Consider the following 15,785-nt stretch of genomic DNA (forward strand, 5'->3'; position numbering starts at 1 on the left):
TTGTGATTTTCTTTCTTTTTTTTTTTTTTTTTAGGTAGTAGGGTCTTAACCACTGAGCCACATCCCCAGCCCTTTTTATATTTCATTTAGAGACAGGGTCTTGCTTAGGTGCTGAGGCTGACCTAGAACTAGCCATCCTCCTGCCCCAGCCTCCCAAGCCACTGGGATTACAGGTATGCACCACTGCACCCAGCTTCTCTTTAATGGGGCCGTTTCTCTTTTTACTGTTCAGTTGTAAGTGTTCTTTATATGTTCTAGATATGAGTCCCTCATCAGAAATATGTTTGCAAATATCTCCTCCCATTCTATGGTTTCATTTTCTAGACAGTGCCTTTTTCTTTCCCCCCCCCTTTGGTACCAGGAATTGAACTCAGGGGCACTTGACCACTGAGCCACGTCCCCAGCCCTATTTTGTATTTTATTTAGAGACAGGGTCTCACTGAGTTGCTTAGCACCTCGCTTTTGCTGAGGCTGGCTTGGAAATCGTGATCCTCCTGTCTCAGCCTCCCGGAGCCTGGGATGACAGGTGTGTGCCACTGAGCCCAGCTGGACAGTGTCTTTTGAAGCACAAAAGTTTATGTTTTGATGAAACAGTTTTCTTTTGTTGCTTGTGCTGTGGTGTCATACTGAAGACACTGTAGCCTAACTCAAGGTCATGTAGATGTGAACTTATATCATCTTCTCAGAGCGTTTGAGTTTGGGCACTAACATTTGAATTTTTAGTGTATTTTGTGTTAATTTTTGTAAAATGCTATGACGTTGGGGTTCAAGTTCATTCTTTTGCACTTGGATACCCAGATTGTTTTTTTAATCATTAGCAAGAAACATTGGAGTGGACTTCCTTTAGTTTCCTGGTGGCTTTTTTTTTTTTCAATAAATAGCCATTGAATTTTGCTGAGATGTACATGGAACTAGCCTGGAATTACTAGTTATTTGAAAAATGACTTTTAACATGGGACAGCTATTTCTTTTGTTGTGTGTGTGTGTGTGTGTGTGTGTGTGTGTGTGTGGTGCTGGGGACTGAACTCAGGGCCTCATGCGCCATAGGTAAGCACTCTCTGACTGAACCATGCCCCTCTCAAGAGAGCTGTTTCTCCATTCAGTCCCATAGTCACTATTTATTGAGCACCTACTATGCATTGGTGGCTAAAACAAAGCTTCCTGCTCTCACAGAGCTCATCACATAGTATATGGGAGGGTGGTAAGTACCATCCAGCCACAGGTATATGAGGCTGGGGTGGGGCTTGCAAATTTGAAAAGGGTGGTCAGGGTGGGCCTCTGGGGAAGAGCATTCCAGGTGGAGGCCACTGCCACTGGGAATCACATCAGGCAGGAGTGTGCCTGGCACCTCTGAGGAGCCTGGTTGGCTGGAGCAGGGTCTCTGGGGGGTCTCGCACACTGTCTTAGGGAGTTTGACTTGTACTGTGAGGGGGCTGGGGATGCACGGGGGCATCTGAGCTGAGCCCTGAGCTGATGTGGCTGTGGCTCTAGGCGTCTCTCTACTGCTGGGTTAAGAATGGATTGTGGGAGGAGCAGGAGGCGGTCAGAGGCTTCTGGAAGAGTCCAGGTGGGAGGGAGGGTAGCGGGGCCTGAGAGGTGGCAGCGGAGGTGGTGGGAGGGATCTGGAGTCCCAGCTGTCCTGGCTGACTGGAGGGCAGGGACGGCCAGGAGTCAGAGGTGACTGCGGGGATTTGGGCCTGGGCACTGGAAGGCGGGTATTGCCGTCAGCCATGACGGGAGGTGGGTTTGGGTGGAGAGTTCATCTGGGACCTTGGAAATCCTCTTCGACTTCCAAGAGGAGTCAGGGAGGCACTTGGGTATTTGAAAATGGGAGGTCGGGCCTGAGATGTAAATGTGGAGGAAGCAGACGCAGGGAGATACCTGAGAAGACCGGCCGAGAGCAGGGCCGGGCCGCACCCGAGGACCCTCCAGCATCCAGAGGTCAGAGGTGACAGGAAGAAGATCTGGAGGCTGAATCCAGGGCAGTCCTGCTGCTGCCTGGGAACGTCCTCTTCCCCCCCATGCCCACCCTCCTTTCCACCTCCTTCCTTTAGGTGGGCACCTCCGGGTGCCAAGAACTGGAAGCACACGCTTGGCCCTCATCGACTCACGGCCTCCCACAGGAGAGAAGGACGAGGCACCCGAGCGATAATGTGGCCACAGGCAGCACCACAGTGTGGGACTGGGCGGCCAGCTCCACGCAGGGAAGCAGCAGGCGTCTGGCATCGCAGCTTGGGCCTGAACCAGGAATCGCGTCACCCTTCCCCTCCGTGTTGACTGTAAGGACTGTTGGAAGACACTCACGAGATCACTGAGCTGAATCCACTCCTAGTTGTGGAAAGGAGGACACAGAAGACAAATCCAGATCCCCAGTGTGTCCCCTGTCCAACACAAAGCTAGCCAGGCCAGCCCCTGGGAGGCGAAGTCACAGAAGGCAGCATTTGGCGCGGGGCTCCCAGGCCTGAATCACCAGGACCTTCTGAAATCATTCTGAGCCTGGCACCAGCCTCGGCAAGCCAGAACCTTTGGTCTAAGAACCGAATTTTATTTTTCCCCCTTTCAGAGATGGGGTCTGGCTACGTGGCCCAGGCTGACTTCAAATGCCTGGCTCAAGAGACCCTCCTGCCCCAGTGCCCCAAGCAGCTGGGACTATAGGAGTGTACCACTGTGCCCAGCCAAGATGAAAAAATTTAAAAGCTTCAAAGGACTTCCTAAGGTACAGTTGTGGGAGACCAACCTCGCACGTGCTGGGCGATGTGGCGTCAGGCACCCGTGCTGCTAGACTGCCCCGCTCTTCTAGGGTTCGAGTGACTGTGTCTTCCTGCCCAGGCTTGTCTTGCTACAGCCCCATGGGTGGAGCTAGCTCACCTGTTCCTTTGTAATATAACCCCTTGCCCTGTTTAGGATAGAATCTTCCATGGAAGTGCTTTGTGTGTGTCCCCTTCTCTTACCGTGCCCTTGGGTGTGGCCTACCCAGGTGTCAGTCAACCTGCTGACAGTGACATCATGAAGATAGACTCAGCCCCCTGAAACCTGACCCCTTGCCTCCTTTGAATAGCTTCTCCTCAGTAACAGGGGTCGGCGCGCGCGCTTGTGTGTGTGTGTGTGTGTGTGTGTGTTTTCTCTCTCTTCCTGCGGACCCTTAAGGTCAGAGGAGCCCTCACAGCGATCCCAAATAAAAAGGTATTTGTGTCTCTTGTGTGGTTATTTTGCTCAGCCCAGTTAGCCCAGTTCAACTGGAGTGACCTCTGAGCCTTTTAGTCATGAACAGAACCCGGCAATATAGTCAGGAGAACCACCTAAGATTTTATTAAATAATACTAAAATTTGGGAACCATATAATACTTCCTCAAAGTATGAAAATCTTTTTTTTTTTTTTGGTAGCAGAGATTGAACTCAAGGGCACTTGACCACTGAGCCACACTCCCAGCCCTTTTTTATATTTTATATAGAGACAGGGTCTCACTGAGTTGCTTAGCACCTCACTAAGTTGCTGAGGCTGGCTTTGAACTTGCGATCCTCCTGCCTCAGTCTCCTCCGACGCTGGGATTACAGGTGTGCACCACTGTGCTCAGCTAAAGTATGAAAATCTTAGTTTCGGTTCATTCCTTTGGTAACAGACCTTAAGGAAATGGTTATAATCTGACTTTGCAAATGATCCACAAATCGGCCTGCTCTGGGATTAACACGTCCGTCTCTGTTCTGGCTGCTGGAACCAAACAGCGCAGGCTGAGTGGCTTATAAACACAAAAATGTCCTGCTCACAGTTCTGGAGGTCCTGGAGTCCCAGGTCAAAGTGCCAGCAGATTCGTGTCTGGTGACGGTCCCCTCCACAGAGACGGCATCCTCTGTGGCACAGGGTGGAAGGGCTGTTGAGGCGTCTCAGGCCTCCTGTATCGGGTGCTAGCTCCATTCCTGAGGCCTCTACCCCTGGCCTGGTCACCTCCTAACGGCCCACCTCCTAGGACCTGTGGGTGGAGGACAGTGTTGAGACCTCAGACCCCACCCCAACACACACAGCTCAGAGCAGAAACAATGAGCCTTCAGCTGACGCCACGGACTTCATAATCTTGCTCAGTAAAACTTGAACCTCAGGTTTTAAACTGCCATTTGTCACCAGTGAACTCCAGCTTTTCCCCCTTAAAGGTCCCTGAGGCTGGGAGGGAGCCCGGGGTACAGCACTTGCCTAGCAAGCTAGCGGCCCTGGGTCCCATCCCCAGCATCACAAACGGACAAAAAAAAAAGATTCCTATTGACTTACTGATTCATTCTTGAAGCTGAAGGACAAAATTAAGCACGAGACCAAACAAGGACCCGCTTCCTTTGCTGCAATTTGAACGGACCCGGTGACCTATGAGCCTTAGGCGTCAGGCTGCAGGAAGAAACCAGCACTGGAAAGCTTTATTAACGAAAAACGAAAAACTTGTAGTTTATTAACAAGATTCACATAATAATAACTGTACAGTTCCTTCTCCGTCAGTGTCACTCATGAAACGGCCACTGTCTTTACAGAAGGGAGGAGTAGGCAGACTTTAAAGTCGTTCTGATAAATAGATCGCCGCGCTGCACCCGGCCTGGATAACGCTCTTCAGGACGACGTATGCTGGGGCCTGTTAGAAACCACAAGGGGGGTGGAGGGGTGGAGGGTGTGGAGGGGTGGAGGGGTGGAGGGGGTGGAGGGGGTGGAGGGGTGGAGGGGTGGAGGGGGTGGAGGGGTGGAGGGGTGGAGGGGGTGGAGGGGTGGAGGGGCACCCTGTGTAGTAAAACCGACCGATGGTCCCACCCACGTATGAATGGCCCTCTGCAAACCTACCTTCATGTGTCTACAGAGCACTGATTTAAAAATCAACAAATAAACTAAAGGAGTTAAAGGATACAGGGGAGGGACGAGAGGCGGGTAAGAGGACGTACGGGAGACTCAGACGGGTCTAATGATAGTCCACGCACGGGGTTGTCAAGATGAACCCCACTAATAAAAACACATCGCAAAAACAAGAGCTGGAGACGCAGAACGCGTGTCCAACACTCGGGAGGCCCTGGGCTCAGACCCAGCACTGCACAGCAGACAAAAGCCACAGGAAACATGCCACGTGCTCACTTCTGTGTGAGTCAGGGCCACCAAGCAGAGGGGACTTCTCTGAATCAGAAAGAAGATCTGGGGGCTGGGGACGTGGCTCAAGCGGTGGCGCGCTCGCCTGGCATGCGTGCGGCCCGAGTTCGATCCTCAGCACCACATGCCAACAGAGATGCTGTGTCCGCCGAGAACTAAAAAATAAATATTAAAATTCTCTCTCTCTCTCTCTCTCCCCTTAAAAAAAAAAATTTAAAAATTAAAAAAAGAAAAAGAAAAAGAAAGAAGATCTGGGGAGCAATTTATTTTAACTTGGGACAAAAGCTATTTGAGAGACAGGAATGCGTCTGCCACTGCCAAAATCCTGGCGTCACCCCGTTTCTCACAGGAAAGGGGACGTTGCCAGGCCCTGGGGACAGGACAGGGATCAGGCAGAAGCGGGATCCCCCTCTGGAGCAGCGCGCACTTGCTGCTCTGCTTTAGCGAGGGGCGGGGCGGCTCCCCTTGGGCCAGTTCTTCTGGGAGCAGAACCCTCCACGCCCCACGCGCACCGTGACGTCAGCTCCTACCGATTCCGCGTCGTGCTCCAGGCCCAGGTCGTGGTGCTCAAGCTCTTCATCTCGAAACTTCTTGATCACCTACTTAGATAAAAGGGAGGTGCCGCAAGTCGGGCGCCACTCGCCCCGAGGTTCACCTCATTCCAAAGGCCGACCCTCCGTGTCAGGTCTGGGGCTGGGGAGGCCACTGTCCCCAGGAGGGGCCACAGAGTGCCAGCGAAGGCGGCTGGGGTGCTCCCTGCGTGCAACTGCGGCACTCCACTCCACCACTGTGCTGTGTGCAGGGGCAGCCCCAAGGCAAATGGTGGGCACGGCTGGTTCCAATAAAACTTTATTTATAGAACAGGGGTGGACACAGGCTGGGGTTTGCCAGCTTCTGATTTGGGCTTTAAAAACTGCATGGTTCCATAGAGCTGGGTGTGCAGGTGCACACCTGCAGATGCAGCCCACGGGAGGCCGAGGTGGGAGGATCACTGGAGCCCAGGAATTCCAGCCAACCTGGGCAACGCAGCAAGACCCCATCTCTAAGAACAGGAAAATGAAACTACCCAATTTAAACAGTTCCCCAATTTGCTATGGGAAATTATCTGAGGACATCTATTACTTCATCTATTTAGTCTCATTCACTCTTCAGAATCCACCAATGATAGGGATGTGCAGCAAAGCACAGGAGACATGGGGTGTAGCCCCGCTCACCCCAGGCTATGTGACCACAGCAAATGGCTACACCTCTCTGTGCTTCGTTTTGTTCAAATCTTTTTATTTTTATTTTTTTTTTTAGGTACCAACGATTGAGCTCAGGGGTGCTCGACCACTGAGCCCCATCCCCAGCCCTATTGTGTATTTTATTTAGAGATAGGGTCTCACTGAGCTGCTGAAGCTGGCTTTGAACTCGCAATCCTCCTGCCTCAGCCTCCCTAGCCACTGGGATTACAGGCGTGTGCCACCGCACCCAGCTATTTTGTTCAACTTTAAAATGAGGAGCTAACAATTAGTTGTCTGAGTCATCCCTTAACATCCTTAGTCTGTCTTCCCGCCAACTGTGCCAATCTGTCCTTCCTCCCTTGGGCAGCCCCTTTCAAACGCCGTCAGTCACCTGAAGAAGCTCCTGGTACTTTCCAGGGTCCTCCTCCATCAGCGTCCTGATCTGGTTGTTGTAGTGATGCGCTATGGACTCCTCCACCGCCACGGTGCAGGCCATAGCGCCTTCCTTCCCCAGCAAGGCAGTGCCGGCCCCTGGAATCGTCAGACGCAGAGTGATAAAGTAGCAGTGATAAAGTACGGGACAGAAACCCCCGGGAGGCAGATCGCCTTACGCCAGGGATTCTCTGCACAGGACATTTGAGGCCGGGTCATTCTTTGGGGCAGGTGTGTGCTGAGCACTGTCAGATATCTGACATCCCTGACCTCTGCCAGCTAGATGCCACGGCACCTGCTCAGAGGTGACCCCTGAAAGCGCTTTAGATGCTACCGTGTGTCCTCAGGGGCAAAGTTAGAGGTGAGACGGGACCCCCCTTAGACTCTGAATCACAGGGTGAGAAAGCTCTTCCTGTTCCTGTGCTTCCCCCCTCCCCTGCAGGGCTGGGCACGGAAACCCAGGGCCTCGCTCAGCACGCTCGGCACACGCGCTCTACGGCTGAGCTGCCCCCCAGTCCTCTTGAAACTTGACTTTGAGACAGGCTGGCCTTGAACTTGAGATTCTCCTGCCCCAGCCTCCCGAGAAGCTGGGAATGCAGGCGTGAGCCGCCTCATCCAGCTCCTGAGGGTCTCCGAACCTGATTACTGCCAAGAGGAAGTCTGCTCTTGGGGTGAGTGTGACCTTCTGAACAGGCTACTCTCCTCCCCGCTCCCTGATTAAAAGGGCTTGCAGACCTCAGGTTTAGATCTGGGCCAGGGACAGTGTCTGGCTACAACTGAATTAGGCTGGCTTGTTCCCCCTCTTGTTTGTTTTTATTGTACTTTCTATTTATAAAAGAACACTTAAAGAAATTTAAGAAAAAGAAAAAAGAAATCCAATCAATTTAACTTAAAAAAAAAAAAAAAAAAAAAACCTGAGTAAACAGGACCCACGTGATGAATCACCAGACCCGGAAGCTCACACAAGCCTCACCCAGGGCAAAGCCCACCACGTTCCAAAAGGGCATGAGAACCGTCGGCCGGACCCGGAAGGCGACCATCAGCTCGTTAAACTTCTTCAAATGGTCCTTCTCTTGATCCCACATTTTCTGTAAGAAGCAGAAGAATGAAGACAGGCAGGCGCTACGGAGGCCACCCTGGCAGGTGGGAGGTCAAAGGGAAACGGGGACCAGGACAACCGCTGTCTCCCCAGTCCCCAACGTCACTGAAAAACTAAAACATCAGATTAAAAGGAGTCTTTGTCACCGAGAAGGGAATACCAACAAACCACCAGAGGAGCCTGTCATCTCAAGTGCAGCTAAGGATGCCATGGGCCATGGTCCCACAGGGTCCCCCAGAACCACAACGCCCACTCAGTGACACAGATCCACGCACATGAGCAATATGTCTCACCCATTTCAAAACCAGGAGGACGGAATGTTAACTAGTGCTAATTCCCTTCCAGATCACTAGAATGTGAGCACAACTGCTATCAAATGCAAAAAGTAGAATGGAAACAGCCAACACGCAGGTGGCCCTTCTTAGTGCCAGCTACTGTCAAATGGCTTCACACAGGTCACATGCTCAATCCACAACCACCTGGTGAAGAGCAAACTATCATTATCCCCATTATACAGGTGAAGAATGTGAGGCACAGAGAGGTTAAGTAACTTGCCCAAGGACTCAGAGCAGGCAACTCATCTTGGATGGTCCCCACACCCCAACCACTGGCTTGAGTGAGCTTTGAGATCTGGGGTGAAAGCACGGGTGAATGTAAGTACTATTGGTATCAAATGTTTGTTCATTATTCTCTTCTCAATGTTCTGGGTCACTGCCTGTGCCCTCCATGAAATCTGAATGCCACCCACACACGGTTGGTCTCCTCCTGCCCTCTGCATCTGTGCTCCACACCTTGCCCCCAGGAACCAGCATGCGCTCTCTGGAGGGTGGCGGCACCTCCCTGGGGAAGGAATGCGTGACTGATGTGGTCATTACTGCAAGGCCTTCAGATCCACCCATCGGGGGACCAGGCTGAGAAGAACAAGGAAGTGCCCACCTGAATGACCGGCCCGACGCTTGTCCGGCCCAGGATGGCCATCTGGCCCGCATAGATTCGGTTGGCTCCATATTCACCTGCATGATCCACCCGGATGATTCGGTCCAGGGCGACGCGGTTGACGTTGTCTAAGGTCATCCCAGAACTGTGGGCCCTCGCGGCGACTCTGCCTCCGCAAGCTGCAATGTGGGTGTGGGTCCTTCATTACTCCCAGGAGAAATCCAGACGCTTCTTTCTCCCTCCCTTCCCGCCTTCTGCACTGGGGATGCGACCCAGGGCATCACACGTGCTAGGCCTCTACCACTGAGCCACATTGCCCCAGCCCTTCTGATTTTATTTGGGGACAGGGTCTCGCTGTGTTACCCAGGCCAGCCTTGAACCTGCGATCCCGTCTCAGCCTCCTGAACAGATGTGCCACCTTGCCTGGCTGAGATACTTAACAGACAGGGGGCACTTTAGGACGAAGGTCATGAACGACCTCCTCTGGGCAGACGTGCCCACGGTGCGTTCTGCAGTGTTAAACGTGGAAGTGTTTAACAGTGTTGGACAGTGTGAACCTGCAGTGTTAAAACACAGAAGATCTCACCTAACGATCTGGGCTTCCACTTCACTTTAAGGGTAGAGATCTGGAAAGGCCAGGGAATGGTGTCTTCTCACCAGGGAATGGTGACCCTGGCGGCTGCTTCCAGGGGGCATGGTTCCCAGTTCACCCCCTCCTCCTGCTGTTCTCTCCAACCCAGGCTGTGGAGTGGCTGCAACCTCGACTCAAAACCACTCGGCCCCTCCCCAGCTGATCTCCAGGAAGCTCCCGTCCCACCCCACCACAGGTATTCTACAAGCCTCTGCAGGCAAAGGTGGAAACCACAGCTGACGTCCTCCTAAACACCACCCTGTGGGCACTGGGTCTTCAGAGCCTGGCCTTGTGACTCAGGTTTTTTTTTTTAAATCATTTGGTCCCAAATCACTTCAACTGAACTCCTCTTATCTTCAAAATGTAAACTCTTTAGGACACACGGGATTTAATTTATTAAAACATCAATAAATGGTTAATCTGAGCCGCAAATTAGGGGATCTCAAGAAGTACCCCCCCAAGAGAAGGGTATGCTTAGGTGTCTAAGGTGGGTTTGCCCCATTTGGTAGATAGAAAAATTGAGACACAGAGGTCAAGTAGTTGGTAGTGTCAACTCTGACCTACACTGGAATCATTTTGAAATGTGTTTCATGGCACTTATGCTGTGACTATTTTATCTTTTCACAACCAGAATATGTGTGAAAAAACTTATTTTGGGTACACCTATGGTTCTTCCATTTAAAAATGCCTGAGGGCTTTGGACACAAGGCACATAGGCTTGGTAGAATCTGGGGTGGTTCTTAATTTGAACTTTTCTACCAGTTCAGGTCTTTAAACAAAGAAGTGTGGAGATGAGATTCCGAAGTATCCTGACTCTGCTTTGGTCTCCTCCTCTGCATGACCTGCTCCGTCTCACTGAGCATGTCTGACTGAAGAATCTGGATTGAGTCCAAGAACCAGAGATCAAAGACCAGATGGGGTCTAAGACCTGCCAATCATACTACCCCACTCAGGGCTGTGCCATCAGACAGTGGGTCACTGTTGCCATGGTCATGTTTCATGTGGAGAACAATATGAGACCTTGCACAAAGTCAAAGTAGCCTGACATAAGTTTATGCCTCCAAGTCCAAGGACTGGTGCCTCCAGCAGACTGATCTCCTTGTAGAAAGATGGGATCTAATAGTGGAAGTTGAAGAGTTGGCTCAATTTTTCAAAATTATCTCGTTTACTTGTTCTTTCACTTGTACCAGCACCCAAAAACATATTATGGGAAACAAAGTTAGGGACAACCCAGTACATTTTAAAAAGTTACTGAGAAATAGCAAGGGGCTGAGTATACAGGTTGAGTTCAAACCCACACAGATTAACAGGGCTATTAACAGGCAACAGGCAGGATTATGTTTGTATTTAAAACAGACTAGACTGTTCCCTAACATGACTTCACTCTTCCAGATTCAGGCACCCTGCCGCGCATGATGGTGCATGCCTATAATTCAAGCAACTTAGGAGGCTGAGGCAGGAATATCACAAGTTTAAAGCCAGCAATTTAGTGAGGTCCTAAGCAACTCAGTGAGACCCTGTCTCAAAATAAAAAATAAAAGGGCTTCAGTGGTTAAAGGCTCCTGGGTTCAATCCACAGTACCCAAACAGAACAAAAAAGAACCTACCAGATGCAGGTACTTGATAAGTTGAGGTTTTTTGACAGGGGTGGTGGTGGGGGTAGTGGGGTTTGTGGAATGGTGGTGAGAGGCCTGGGTATCATAATATTTGCTATTTCCATTTTTTCACAATCTCAGCAAAGTATCTTTGTAAAGCATGAGATGGGCCCCAGAATGAATATGCCTAGAATCAGAAATACATGTCCCTGGGTCTGCAGATAGCAATCATTTTTTTTTCTGCAAAGCATAAAAGGACCATGTACAATTTAAAGAACAAAGAAAATGTTTTTCCAATTTCTAATTATAAATCACACAAATCAGAATATTTCTTACATAAAAAAAATTCCCAATAATCAGGCTATCCCCCCATCCTCCCAGCAATGGGGACTGACCCAGGGGAGTTCCACCACTGAGCTTTGTCCCCAGCCCTTTTTAGTTTTATTTTGAGACTGGGCTTACTAAATTGCCTAGGCTGACCTCACACTTGGGATCCTCCTGCCTCAGCTTCCCACACAGCTGGGATGATAGGCATATGCCACCACACTGGCCAAGGTATTTCCTTTGAAGGGAAAACATATAATAATAAAACTTTTCTTCCTGAGTTATCATGAGGATAAAATGTGATCTGGGAAGCAAAGTAACTTTATAAATAAAATGAATGATTCTTATTATGTTACGCTCATCGGCTCAGCAGGACTGCATTAAAATCCACATTCAACAACTCTTTGAGTTCTGATCGCATTATCACATACTTTGCAATCTAGGGTCAGTGCCCTCAATTTTATCATTTTATATCCATGTATCCCATATCCAATGACGGTCCCTGGAAATTCTTCAGTGGTATAGGGGAGGATTTTAAAGCAGCTTATGAATTGATAGTAAATAACACTCGTCATTTTAAAATTTAAAAATTTTAAATTTAAAAATTCGAATCCATTTATTAATCAAGGAAATATCTCCACTTGCAGATGGCACACTGTAAACATTTTCATGCTAATCTCCATTTTAAAATTAGCACATATTCATGAGAATAGTGGGTATCGTCTCATATTTGTAAATGTATATAATAGCGACATTTTTAGCAGAAAGAAAAACGATCTCGGGCTCAAGCCTGGGCAGGCAATACTGTCTATGCAAGTTCAACATTTCGGTCTTCAGTGTATTTCAGGGCAGGTCTGCGGTAACGTCATCACCCACCGAGCCAACCCTAAGCCGAAGCCCCAACCAAGCTTCACCTCCGAAATCCACCTGTCACTCTCGCGGGGTACTACAAACCCCGCCCGCCGGATGACGTCACGCAGTCTCGCACCGTCGCGTGCCTGTGACGTATAAGAACGTCTTCCCCGTGACCTCTCCGACCCGAACCTGAAGCTTTCCCCGGCCCGTTGACCCAAGGCAATATTGCGGCCGCGCGTCCCCGCTTTACCTGAGAGAGGCCGCCGGGCGCCCAAGCGCAGAAGCCATAGGGAGGGAGCTGCCGCCGCCCCGGCGCAACTCATCTCCCGGCTCACAAAGCAGACGCTCTTTAGCTCTGCGGGTCAGTTTTGCTCTTGGCGCGGAGTGATGATGTAGGCAGACGTAAAGAAGACGCAATTCGCCCTGGTACCAGTGGAAGCGCCCCGGGCCCACGCTTTCACGTGATTGGCTGAGAGGTGCAAATGGACCCAGTCTATTGGATGCGGTTCCTATCAATCACTCAGAAGCAACCTTGGGTTGCTATGGCGATAAGAATGCTAAATTGCTCTTAAGAAAGGTCTGGACAGGCTCAAGTTTTCTCATCGAAATTCCCGGGAAAGACGACCAGGAGGGTTATTGACATAGCCGTTGTAACTTTTGCTTTACCTCTGTGGAAGATTTTTCTGTTTCCTACTTCTCTTAAAAACTAGAAATTAGTGGGGTGCAGTGGCGCACCCCGGTAATCCCAGGGGGGCCGAGGCAGGAAGATCCCAGTTTCAAGGCCAGACTCCGCAATTATTAGCGAGGCCCACAGCAACTTAGCAAGACTGTCCCAAAATAAATAGCTCAGTGGTAAAGCGCCCCTGGGTTCAATGCCCAGTACCAAAACAAAACGGAAAACCAAAAACACACACAGTAGAAATTACATAGTGAAACTCAGGTGGCCACGGGGTCAATAGTGTTGCCTTCAGTAGGCCCGACAGCCCACTTTAACTTTCTTCCCAGTCCTCAATTTTCAGATAGATTTCCTACAGAATATATATTGTACTTTGTACCCACTTTATTGCTGTGCCTTTATACTGTTGCAACTTTTTTTTTTTCAAGAGGGAAAAGTTGCAACATGTTTTTTTTTTTTTTAGTTTTAAGTGCCTTTGTTTATTTATTTATTTATTTATTTATTTATTTATTTAGAGAATTTTTAAATATTTTTCAGCTTTCAGTGGACACAACATCTTTATTTTATTTTTATCTGGTGCTGAGGATGGAACCCAACGCCCCGCGCATGCCAGGCGAGCTCGTTACCGCTTGAGCCACATCCCCAGCCCCCTTTATTTTTATGTGGTGCTGACGATTGAACCTAGTCTAGGTGAGTGCTCTATCTCTGAGCCACACCCCAGCCCTGCAACATGTACTTCTGAAAGCATATTTACACTAAGATGACAGTCCTACTTGTAGGGGATCTACCCAACAGATATAACTTTTCAAATGAGTGATGTATTATATGAGGCCAGAAAAAGAACCAAAGATGCACATCTGGAAGAATATAAAATACAACGTTTGATATTGGTTAACATCAGAAGGTTGAGACTTTCAGAAGGGGGAACTTTCATTTTGCACCCTTGGATTTTTTTATATAGTTTTCCCAAGTTTACTATAAAAATTTTTAAGATGAACCGATCTTATAAAATTGAATTTAGATTGCTAGTTGTCTACAGTGTTCAAATTAATACACTATATATACTAATTCAAACTTATGATGAATCTTAAGTTCTTAATAATGATGCAATGTAACAGTCTCACATAAAGCTACTGAAAATATAAATTTGGCTCCCAAATGCCTTAGCATGTTCAATATCTTAGAAAAGTGTTGACAAACATGTATGATGTTCCAGTCATTTATTATTGGGATAATTTGGAAATAAGATATTAAGAGCTAAGGGAATGTTAAAAACGGAATCATCTGACTGCTGTTATATTATGTAGCCCACTGCAATGTTGATAATGAACTTTTGATAACACAACTCTTTGGTGAAAAAGAAGAGAGAAGACTAAATTTTTCTTTCTTTCCTTATTTCCGGTTTTCTTCTCTTCATAACTTTCTATACTAAAAGCAATTTTGCCAAGATTAGCAGTGGGTGTCCATACATGGTACTCAGGAATGATTTTAAATTTTCTCTGTAGTTTCCATTTTTTTAAGTGACACAACAAAATCTCAAAAATAAAAAACATTACTCCCTAATTCAATTATTAAATCTAAAATCAATTTTTGTATTGTTTTTCTATTTTAAAAATAAGGGGGGGCTGGGTTGTGGCTCAATGGTAGAGTGTTCGCCCAACACATGTGAGGCACTGGGTTCGATCAGCACCACATAAAAATAAATAAATAAAATAAAGGTATTGTGTCCATCTATTACTAAAAAGAATATTTTTTAAAAAAATAAGGATACTTTATTGCAGAAAAGACAATTGTACAAAATCACAGGATGAGGGCTGGGATTGTGGCTCAGCGGTAGAGCGCTCACTTAGCACGGGCGGGACCCGGGTTCGATTCTCAGCACCACATAAAAAAAAATATAAATGCATTGTGTTGTGTCCATCTACAAAAAAGAAAAAAAAAAAGATTCTCTCTCTTAAAAAAAAAAAATCACATCTTCTTAAATGTGTATTTAAGATGCAAAGCTATCCATGCCCCAAGCACATTGCATACATTAGACACAAAATACACAAAATAGAACTAAGTAAGTAAAGTCACACACTACATAAAGGAGATAGGCTCAGAAGTTCTCATTTCTTAAGAATTGGACCTTGTATTGCTACCCTGGCGACATTAATTCCTTCTTCTCCAATACCTAACACAAGTGGGTAGCGGCAATCTGATGTGTAGCTGCAGGAATTCACTTTGCCAACTGAAGGGTTGATGCAAACTAAAGACTTGCCTAACTGGATTCTTTCCTTTGCTGGGATAATAACATTTTATGATTGCAAGAACCTGCAAGTCGGCCTTACGAAAAACAACAGAATGGGGCAACACAGAAATGTTTGCAGGAGCTTTAAAAATTCTAGCTCCCAGTGTTTTGCAAAGGGTGAGGGGGAGGCAGAAACAATCCAGACATCCATTAATGGTTGCATAGTTAAATATCCACAGGTGCAGTGGAATGCTACGCAGCCATAAAAAAGAATGAGGTCACTGCTTACATGGAAAGGTCTTCAAGATGTTATTAAGGAGAAAAAAGAAGTTTGGAAATCTGTATTTCACAACATACACTCACATGTATATGCCTGCAAGAATGTATCAATTTTCTGGAAGAATAAAAATGAATATTATCAGTGGTTTTCTCTGGAAGTGGGATGAGGAATGCCTGAAATAATTTTATGTGTTATAAGTTTAAAAAGCACAAGTACACTTCTAGGCTTCAACAGAGCCAAGGAGTCTTAAAAGCATTCCTCTGATGGTTACATTAAACAGTTCTTTCATCTAATTTTCAGAAAAGGCCAAGAGCAACAACAGACTTGTTTTTCATGATCACTTGATTGCCAATGAGAAGCCTCCATGGGTTCGAATATATACAATTACATCTTA

The 15,785-nt window shown here is 47.8% G+C and overlaps 1 protein-coding gene across 2 annotated transcripts; it reads right to left on the bottom strand.

The window, feature by feature from the left end:
* Positions 1-4,373: 4,373 nt before the first annotated feature.
* On the bottom strand, positions 4,374-12,592 carry Coq7 (coenzyme Q7, hydroxylase). 2 transcript variants are annotated; one of them, XM_027940962.2, is made up of 6 exons: positions 12,456-12,592; positions 8,801-8,979; positions 7,739-7,853; positions 6,725-6,864; positions 5,641-5,709; positions 4,374-4,610 (listed from the first exon to the last, which is right to left on the bottom strand). In XM_027940962.2, exons 1-6 carry the CDS (start codon positions 12,526-12,528, stop codon positions 4,533-4,535), a joined length of 654 nt encoding a protein of 217 aa, XP_027796763.2. In that variant the 5' UTR covers positions 12,529-12,592; the 3' UTR covers positions 4,374-4,532. The 2 variants fall into 2 exon arrangements, with proteins under 2 accessions (XP_027796763.2, XP_071461489.1); XM_071605388.1 differs by lacking the exon at positions 12,456-12,592 and adding an exon at positions 12,278-12,352.
* Between the last annotated feature and the right edge of the window lie 3,193 nt (positions 12,593-15,785).

The sequence above is a fragment of the Marmota flaviventris genome, chromosome 19 (assembly GCF_047511675.1).
Source record: "Marmota flaviventris isolate mMarFla1 chromosome 19, mMarFla1.hap1, whole genome shotgun sequence".
NCBI classification, from domain to species: Eukaryota; Metazoa; Chordata; class Mammalia; order Rodentia; family Sciuridae; genus Marmota; species Marmota flaviventris.